We start from the raw sequence: 10,566 nt of genomic DNA, 5'->3' as shown, positions 1-10,566 counted from the left end.
GAAATCACTCAGATGGGTCCACCAAAAATTGACAGGGAAAAAAAGATAGATTGATTCATTGAAAAACAAGGCAGTCTAAAAGTGGAATTCTATTTCATCAGCTGTCAAATCAGATCATTAATTTTGGCATCAGTTAGAGTATCAGAACTGGAAAGTACTGCGTAATGTGTACAGGGATGCAAAGTGGACTGTGGAATTTTTTTTTTGTTTTATCAATTAAAATGTTGACTTGTTGATTAAAGGGGTTCTTTGTATTCATGTTTGCCATTTTTCTTTACAGGAAACATAAACATTTTTTGTTCATATTTTTGTTCCTTAGATTTTATTTTTCATTTAAGGTCATGTAACCTTCATAGTTGTGTAGTTTCCAATGTTGTCCCTTGGATTTAATCTTTGTATTCTGTTTGAGTTCAGGATAAAGACCAAAGGAGAACATGTTTCAGTAAATTTGTTTTCTATTGTCATTCTAATTTATGTAAATCATTTTCATTAAGTAAGCTATCATGTTACATATTAAATCACTTCATGTAGAATAAAAGAAAAAATGCATTTTCTTGCATTCATTTATTTTGAATATTTTTTTTCACCATTATATTCATCAATCAAAATTTACAACCACTTGATAAATAGAAGAGGTCTCTGGGAAGTCTCATCCTATACAATAGTTTATCAAATGAATTTTGACTGATATCAGGTCATGGTTATCATTTGACTGGCTAAGTGTTCTCACATTGTAGTGTTGTTAATGCTTCCCTGTCCTTACCACTTTCCAAGCATGTCATGATATAAAATTACTTGTCAACATATTTGTTGTTATTATTCAAGGTACCTGGAAGATCTTTCATGTCAAGATGTTGAATATCCTTTTTGGAGATGATCTATATTGAAAATAATGGTCTAAGTATCCTCAGTTTGTTTCAAGAGCCAAGAAACTAAGGCAGAATAAGTCCAGTGGTTTAAACATTAATAGTGCTATAACATGAAAACTGAGTACCAACTGAGAAGTTAAAAACTTTACTTACTTTTCTTTTACTATTATATATAGGGACAGTGTGGGGTTTCATATTTCATATTCACAAAACTGCTTGTGGGAGCATAATAATTTTATGAAGTCATTAAAATACTTTCATAATATGACTGTCGATTGACAATGCTTGTTCAGAAGTGTCTAATCTCAATCTTTTAGGCAATTAATGATGAGTTCAGTTCTTGCTTTTTTCACACAAATGTGCATTTAGAAGTAGAGGGGCATAGTTGTTGTGGTCCAACTCCGAATGTCATGACTGGAATGTCGGAACAGGTGTCACTAAAACTTGTGCTGCTGCATTTCACTGAATCTGATGCGATTAGATAAAAAGGTATGTACATCATTTTTTACATAGTTTCACATACAAGTAGTGAACAGATACTGGATATGTAAGCACAGACAGACAATGATATTGTGAACATTGATAATTGTTCCTCTCCCCTCCTCAAGCCAATAAAGTCAAATTGAAAAATGTTTTCTTTGAAAGACAGAAAAGTTTCAGCAATATTAAAATACATTTGTAAAATAAACTTCAGTTTAACATGTTAATGTTCTTCATTTAGTATGATCTATAGAATAGTGGGGCACACCTCCAGTCCAGGAGAGTCAAAGTGCCTGCTGGCTGTTAAATGAAAACCATAAATACTCACAGGCAGTGCAGCACTCCAGTACTGGAGTTGTGTACCCCTGCTCTACAAGTTTGTGCTAGGTATGCTCTGCTGTAAAGCCCTGTGGAGATACTCTAACCATAGTTGTGTTGGGAACAGGCTACATATTATTATTTTGTTTCGATATTTGGTGGTCTTTTGAAAAAATATCATATTTCAGAGCCAATAAACATACTTTGTGTGGGCTGGGGCTGTTCTCATAGGGACAGGGGTGGAGTAGTTTGGGGTGGGGTCTTCACAACTGCAAGATTCATTCATCCTGCAGCAAAACAAACCATTAACTGATCTTTTTTTTTGAAGTTATTGTTCAGCTGCTGTCTGTCACCAGGGCAGATCAATCATAGGAGAGAGCGGGGAGTGGGTTTAATAAATGTGGGAAAAAATCAACTGTTGGAGGGTGGAAGTTATTTCCTGAACTGGAGTGTGAAGCGTTAAGTACAGTGCGTCCCTCCTCATGGGTGTGTTTCAGCCTGGCAGCATAGTCAAGGAACATTGTTTCTTATTATAGGAGATAAACACACTTAAACGGCAGTGCTGCTATCCCACGAAGGGGAAACCTGCATAGAAAACAAATGCATTGTACTATATAAGACATTCTAGAACACCAAAGTAAACAAGAGAATGTACCCTTTTCTTGAGGCCATTCTTTGTAATGTAGTGTTGAAATCCCTATGTGCTCACAAGAGTGGAATTCTTGATTCCGGGGTAGTTTTTTAGCCTGTGATGAGTCACTCTGGTGTATCGCTGGAAGCTAATCATGGACAATTACAATTTTTTTTTCCACAGTACCACGCAACAACGATCTTTGCACGTAAAAATACTTTCATTGCCAGCAACCATACATCCCACAGAATCAGTACAAATCCACAAACTGTTCTCAAAGTCAAAGTTAATCAGAGCTCATGGAGGTTATTTAACATTCCTATTATTGCAACACATAGTAGAGAGCTCATTCCTACAATACTTGGATAAGGCTATAATGACAGTGTAATGTAAAACTGACACAAAAGTAGCATACAGTTCTGCAAAGACAACTCCCCAGCCGTGCTTTAGAAAAAATCTTCCACTTGAATGACTGTGAACCCATGTTTGGGCAGCGTGCAACATGCTCTGCTCGTTCAGTTCTGGTGTTGTATTGTGGGACGTCCTGTCCAGTTTCATCAAAGGTAGTAGAAGATCTGCATATCACTACCATTGGAGAAAAAGGCTCTGCACAGGCATGTCTGCCACAAAACACTTCAGTTCAGAGCTTAATGAGAGGATAAACTGGTTTTTAATGCAGTTTTACGTACCCTGTGTGGACTTGTCTGTCTCATCTCAATACTTTTCACAGACACCATGCATATGGTATATGTGTATGTGGCATATTGATTAAATAGATGATAAAGATCACATATTTTACCGCACAGCGGATATGCTCTAAAACCCCAGACTTAAAAAAAGGGTTCTAGAAAAAAACAAGATAATAGTACTTAGACTCTTGATATAGGATTTATGAAACTTTGTAGATTCTAGCATGTCATATTATTGCTTAAAATGTGCAATGTTTCTAAGAATGTGCGGAAGTTAGACTTATTACTGTTAACTTGATAATAATAATGAAGATATTGGGTTACTGTGCTGTTACTACTTGGCTGGTAAAACGTAACTGATCCTAGTAATCCTCTTCCTATATTTATCTGAAGGATTTCACACATGGCATAGAAAATACACTCCAAATGTAAACCAATGAAAATATATGCATGTGTCATTTTTACCTTCGTGTGCCTCAAAACCTTTGGGTATGACAAAACCAACAAGAATATGAGTAAGCATGTGAAGTATGAAGAAGACTTTACTCAGTCAATAATTACCTCAAGGGCTGTTTACAATAGCACAGCGCTGGTCTTATTAGGGTGTTACCATTCCAGGTTGCTAAACCTTTTTAGATAAGACTTCAACATACTTCATATCTGTTACATTAACATTACCATGAAACCAGTGTACATTAGTCCTAAATTTCTCAGATATTTGCCTATAATTAAACATATTTTAATAGGAAGTATTCAAAAAGACACCAGCAAATCATACTGTAACGGCAGGGAACTGGCGAGATTCGAACTGAGGTTGTCAGAGGGGAGAGACAGAAGCTCGAACTGAGGTTGCCGGGGGGAGAGACAGCGGAGCTAATGACTGCCCTAACAGATTCATTCTCCATTAGCAGAGCAGTTAGGCAGCCTCAGGAGCAGTTTGCTACCGTATGAAATAGGTAGCGTCAAATGTTTGTGCATGTGGATTGGGAAATACTCTGTATGAGGGAAACAGAAGGGCCAATGATATCCTGCCAGAACCCACTCTTTTTTCTGGATCTAAATGGCCCAAACTCTTTATTATCATTCATGTTAAGTGTGTCATCAATACACTAGCAGGTCATAACATGCTGTTTTATAGTGTTACTGCTCAGGTCCCACTAGAATTAAACTGCCCTAAGTATAAAATATATGAAGTTTCCAAACTTAAGGCAAACCTCCAGCACCTAAGCAATTCCAGATTTTCTGCCCTGCAACCTACTGGATTGCAAAGCAGGCCATGTGGACCAGGGAGCCTGAATCAGTCCTCCGGGGTTGGGCCAGGCCTTGGCAGGAAACACAGACAGAGGGAGATGCATGATAGTCCAATTGAAACTCAAAAATACCCCACAGAAACTTCTGTGCTCTTGCAACACTTCTGTGTCTCAACAGCAGTCTTGATGCTCAGCAATGTGGCTGTGGGTAGGAATTGAATGAAAAATAACAGCAGGTACTCAGTAGGCCACCTTCTCATGAGATACTATCAATTCTCACTGCCTTTCCTGTTTCTGCTAAGGAGCACTCACTACTGTGACACCTGCAGACAGCAGGGTACGAAACCAGGAACCTGTTCCGCTGGATTTCTTCACATCCAGCCCCTCCCCCGCAGGCCGTGGCCTGGCAGCAATGCCAGCCAGTCGTTTCAGGCACGCTCCCAAGCACGTGAGGAGGGTGGAGCTCCAGTCTCTGGGCTTCAGCATGGAAAACAGGGGCATCCGGAGGGCACAGCGCTGAACCAGGGCCGACCACCTCACTGTGAGGAATCCCTTGTCGATTACATGGGTGATTTTAGGACGTCTTGAGCATTGAGTTATTGTGTCAGAAGTCTGCTGCAGAGCTTCTCTGGGTAAAAGGTGTTTAATAAAACTGTGTCTGGTCTCAGCCATTGCAGTGGGTTGGGCTTTTATGATTCTGCTCTGAGATAACAACATTAATTAGTGTTAACCTGTCAAATTTATCTGTCATTTAAAAACATTTAATTCTGGCTAGTGTTCGGTTGTCAATAAATGCTTTATGTATCATTATGCTTTTACTTTCAGTTACTTGAATGGAATACAGTACAGTAATTTGAACTAATGCAGCAGATATAATTTCTTCCTTAAAATATATTTGTTGATTAAGATAGAAGCAGCACATAATTTTTTTCTTGCCAATAAATAATATACTTTCTATGTATTAAATTGTATATTTATACAAGCTATACGTGTTCACTAACGAAAGAGTTGTAATATGTAGTTCTGTGACCTTTCTTTTAAATATGTTAAAATATTTTTCAACAAAAGTGAAGTTCACAATTGTCACAAAAGACCCTGAAGTGAAATACTGTACCAACGTCAATATTTTAAAAAATCTACGACAGCATAATTACGCGATTGACTTCTTTGAAAGTTTCTAGAAGTATTCAGAAGCTGGATAAATACACGTTGAGGCACACTTGAACTGTCACAGGGTTGGATTTGACTCTTAGTGTTTATCTCTCATTGCAGATGCCTTCGGCAGGAAAAGCCAGCGTGCTCATTAATCTGCAGTAGTGCAGAGCTCAGCTCTCCTGTCCGTCTGCACCAGTCACACTCGCTGCCTTTGTAATCTCACTTCTTAGCAGTGCATTTCAACATGGGCATCCCTGCCGTGTCAGTTCATAATCCCAAACTGAACACAGGGGGATTGCCACAAAGCAGAAGCACTGTGGTCCTTTGTGCTGTGAACAGCTACGCTGACACGTTCTTTGCATGCCTTTTTCAAATCTGTTAACCCAGGCACTCTACCACTCCCAAGTCCTGAGAGAGATCTATCATTTGAAAAACATGACTACTTTTGATGCTTGACTATATATACACATTAGGGAAATATATTCAGAAAATAAAGAAATGCTAAGTCTAAAGCGTCACTATAAATTAGAATTTAATATAATTCAGACTGGTGGAGTCAGGGGTTTAGCAAGTGGTTTGGTGATGCCATTCAGAATTTGGTTCTTTATCAGTATACATTTGCTGAAGAATAATCCCATTTATCACTCTACTGTACATCTCTTTATATCTGTTTTGTCCTGTTATGAAGGTAATTTGGGGATTGTATTGTCATTACTGCATTTCAGTGGCTAGGAGTGAGAGAAAAGGGGCAATGGATAATGTTATAGATACATAGGATCAAATGTCATTGGTTATTATCTGTTGTGGTCCAGTAAATGCATTGAAGGGGTTTAGGGTATAAATAGAAGCTTTTTGCCCTATGGCTGCTTTTCTGTTTCTGTTTGTGAGGTTGTGTCAGCAATGCTGACCCTTGTGTCGTACCAGACGGGAGGGAGAGGGCTTGAGTAATTAGCACTTCAGCTGGTGGGATATGAAGTTCTCAGTTAAAAAAATATAATTTATTTTGTTGTGATCAATTTACTGTTACTTACCTTGTTTGCAAATATCATGGCAGTGAAAGCTCTATCAGGGGAATATTTCACAAAGCGGGGTCATTAATCGGGATACAGTGTTTCCTTTACCACACTGAAAATGAATGCCTTTCTGATCCTGCGATACTCTGGTTTCCACAGGGTCATAGCAGAGCAGAAAACTCCAGGGCAGCTCACAGAACCACATTTTTCTCTCACCTGTTTCAACAGCGACCTCACAGGAGATGCTGGATGCATTTCACAGAACACCAGAGGGTATGCTTAGGTTCAGTTTGTAGTATGGGTGGGGTCCTTGGAATGAAAGCTACACAACCAGATCTAATCAGGAACATCCATGCAAAAAGAGCTCCCCAAAATGGGATAAGCAGTCTGCTTGTGAAGAAATGGTGCATAACTCCTAGTCTCCTGAACACAGCTGTCAGGAATTATGACTGCACCGAAATAATAACGGCATGTCACAGTTTTCATTCAGGAAACAGAGTGTTTTGCATTTATTTTAGCAGCCCTGAAGTGTTTTGTAACATAACAAACCTGTTTGCAAGTGTCACCTTTCATGGAACTCCTTCCAATCCCCTCCTTTTCCAAGCTGTAATCCTTCATTTTTCATATTAAAAATGACATATTTGATACCTTTTCATGCTGGCATTAATGTATTTGCATTCTGTAATCCTATATGCTATTCTCCATTAGCGCCATCTGGTGCAATATTCAAATGTTGCATGTATAGGAACTTCCATGTCAAATGCAGAGAGCAAGAGCAAGTACCTAAAATCCAAAGACATAGCAGATTACAGCAAATTACTTTTGGTAAAAGATGTTTGATGGGTTTCTATCATGCTAATCAAGATGTCAGCAAACCCCCATTTCTTAGCTTTACGCAGTTGTGGATAAATATAGTGCAAGTTAGAGTATGTACTTACATTGTACTTACACGGTCTTATATCATTACCTAACACTAGCTCCCTTATTTGTTGTTGTTGATGCCTCTAATACAAAACATTATCAAATGTAACCTCATCTATTGACATTGTGCTTTTAAAATTATATTTGATATGTTGCTCAAATACACTGCTACTGGATTATCTTCCATGAAAATTAAACACTTGAAACACTCTAGTGCTACTCCCCTGAGCAAACCATGCTGCTTTGTTTGGGGGTGTAACTTCATTTCGAATTTAACTCTACGATTTGGGGCATGAAAACAAACTGTTGTGACCACCAGTCACCAGAGATGTCGCCAAATCCACCAAAACTGAAAATGAAGGCTTAACGTTTTTAAAAAGAAAATATACTTCAGGTAACTGAAAAACAGCTTGCATAGTGACGCTATGCCTCCTGGGGCTGTACGTGTGTATATTACCTGATTTTTAATTACATTTAACTGCCTCTTCAGTTGGACCAATTTCCTATGCTGCCTTAGGCTGCCGCACACAAGGACAGAAGTGGGATAGCTTCTTGTATCAACTTGTGAGAGAAGCGCTTCAAAGCAGCAACAAATCCATAGGACCGAAAATGGTTACTGCTTATGCAATTCCAACTTGCCTGGGAAAAATCCCAAAATGTCTACATGTCATTGACAAAACTACTTTTAGACAACCTGGATCTACGGGTGACATGTGTCTAGTTGTCCACAAACAGGTATGTGTGAAAAGAACTTCAAAGCAGCAGCAATTTAACAGAAATGAAAATGTTTCCTGCTTGTGCAATTCCAATTTGCAGGGAAAAAAAAGACAAAAACATTTTCATGTCACTTTCACCAACAACCCCGATTTATCTAGAAAATGCGACTCATTGTATACAGATGGGATGTCAACACGCCTATTCAGAATATTAGCCTTTATCTTGCAGTTCCTCATCCGTAAATTCAGGCTCAATTAAATAACATTCAACAACATAACTGAAACTTTTTTCCATTTCATAATGGAATATATTCGTAGCTTCAATTTCAATTTGTAAGTAGCTAACATCATGCATACAAGAACAGGCAGCATAGTAGCCCCCCCTTGACCAGGCCAACTGCAACTGACCCGCACCTCTCTGGTCCTTAACCTTGGGAGTTCTGAGCTTGCTGCTTATGAACTGAGAAGGAATGAAGTGCCAGCATGAAATAATAATGCATTTTTTTTGTTTGTTTATAATTGTGAATAAACCCTATAAAATAAATGTGTTCATATGTATAGCCTCTGGAAACAACATTGCTGTACCAGCTGCTTGGAATTACTTGAAGTGTGTGTATATATATATATATATATATATCCTTTCACCATATACTAGCAATTGTAAGGCTAGCAGGTTAATTCATTGCCTACAAAATCCATCTATTAAAATGTAAAATGTACACAAAAACTGAAATAACATTTTAAAAATCCAGAATGTGAACCATCCCTTTAACTTACTTCCTTTGAATCATGTAGTTAAATGCCTGACAAATATATGATATCTATATATCAATCTCTTCATTGCCATCATACATTTCATGCAATGCCTCAGGCAAGAATATGGAGCTGTGCAATTCACAGTTTTCTGGCAGTGTCCAACTCTATTCTATGGAACGGTTCCTTAGGTTCTTCAAATGTTGCAGAAATGTGCAAAATACTTTTTCAACATTTGCAGTCAACATTATTGATCGTCAGTTACAGTATATTAGTAAAATAGCAAGGCCTTTAATTCCATTTATAAACTTGCCAGGTCTGTTTATAACTAACTTCTAAATGCATATTTGCTCACTGAATCAGATAACTATTGGTATAAATTATAGTATTATTTAATTGCCTTGGAGAGTGAAGGGAAAAGAATAAAGCTGATGTAAGTACTGTAGATGCTCCCTGTCAAATTTTCATTGTTACTTTGTTCTCCACTTAAAGACCCAGTTTTGCTTCTGTCTCCCATCATTTAGTTCTTTATTTTAATGTTTTATTTATTTAGAAAATAAAGTATTTACATAATTTGGGTGCATGAAATCACACTCAAAACAATCGGTTACCCCTGCTTTGAACATGAAATTGCCCCTAATGAATATTAGGCTGAAACTATAACAATCATTTCCATTGAAAATGACGTGAAAATCATGTCATTTATTTTAATTGAATATAAAAGCTATGGTAACGGAAACTCATTAGATAATGACCACAACTACCCTATGATAATGAGTAAGTTGGTGGTGAGTAAGCAGGTATTTAAGACTTTTAAGGAGGTATTAGCGCCTCGAAAAACGGGAAAACGTTTCCATAACTTCCCATAGCCTAACATTTTAAACCACAACCCACACTCATTGATTCGGCTGCGTAACAATATTTACCCAAGCGGTCCTCCTCGCATAACGTGGTATAACGTTAGCATAACATAACGCTGGAGCATTTAAATATTTTTAGTGGTATGGAAAATGTCCTAAAGTAGGGTAAACCACTTTTCAATTGGGAGTTTTAGATGGGATTTATGACAGATTGGCCCTTTTCACGGATTAGGCTACTGCCATAACCTTAGCGATTCCTGTACATCGCATTACACCAAAAGCTACTTACATTGACTACTTGTATGTGGTTGATAAGCTAAATGTAGTTTGTCATCTGTGAGTGAAATGTAGCACGTGCGTGTGCGAAACTGCTGCACAGACAAATTGTCAAATGATGTGTGCTCTGCAGAAGTACATCTTGTCAATTTAACAGACTCTATTGTCACGGTAAAATCATGTGGTTTACAGATTAGATGCTAGGTAACAGCGTCTCATTATAAGCTTGTGACCTCGATATCATTAATTTAATGGTGAATGAATGCTGCCATGTGGGCCACTCAGCCAAAGATGAAATGCGCCTGAGCCCCGATATGAAGTTATGCCTTTTGAAAATGACTATATGAAGCTCTATGACACGTCAGACAGCGGCAAGTGCTGAAGATCGTTAACCAAACATTTGGTGTGGACGTAATGCAATGTCCTATCTGAAACCTCTAGGAAGAGAGCTTGAACGTTTTGATGGACTCTCGCTCATTTACTGGTAGGTGAGGAAACTAATATTTGTATTTTGTCTGTTGCAGAAGTTTACAGCATTGAATCTTCCTGCCGGGGATACTTAAATTTTAAAATATGTTGGCATGTACAAAGACAGTATATAAAACCAATTTCTGTCTAGCCATAAAAATTACATT

At 38.0% G+C, this 10,566-nt stretch overlaps 1 protein-coding gene and 1 long non-coding RNA gene across 4 annotated transcripts in view; both read left to right on the top strand.

Annotated features, from left to right (window-relative positions):
* The first annotated feature begins 4,542 nt into the window (after positions 1–4,542).
* LOC118220622 lies at positions 4,543–7,060 on the top strand. 3 transcript variants are annotated; one of them, XR_004763980.1, is made up of 2 exons: positions 4,543–4,778; positions 5,510–7,060. It is a non-coding gene; the product is annotated as an uncharacterized LOC118220622 (long non-coding RNA). The 3 variants fall into 3 exon arrangements; XR_004763978.1 differs by having other exon boundaries at positions 4,543–4,869; XR_004763979.1 differs by having other exon boundaries at positions 4,543–4,876.
* Positions 7,061–10,293: 3,233 nt separating this feature from the next.
* si:dkeyp-72e1.9 (syntaxin-binding protein 4) overlaps positions 10,294–10,566 on the top strand; it is a 37,856-nt gene continuing 37,583 nt past the window's right edge. The window contains exon 1 of the mRNA XM_035402807.1: positions 10,294–10,415. Coding sequence (XP_035258698.1) covers positions 10,351–10,415 — 65 coding nt within the window. The 5' untranslated portion in view covers positions 10,294–10,350. The remainder of the gene's footprint in view (positions 10,416–10,566) is intronic.

This window comes from Anguilla anguilla, chromosome 2 (assembly GCF_013347855.1).
Source record: "Anguilla anguilla isolate fAngAng1 chromosome 2, fAngAng1.pri, whole genome shotgun sequence".
NCBI lineage: Eukaryota > Metazoa > Chordata > Actinopteri > Anguilliformes > Anguillidae > Anguilla > Anguilla anguilla.
Note: the sequence above shows the minus strand (reverse complement) of the source record. Positions and strands in the feature narration are given on the sequence as shown.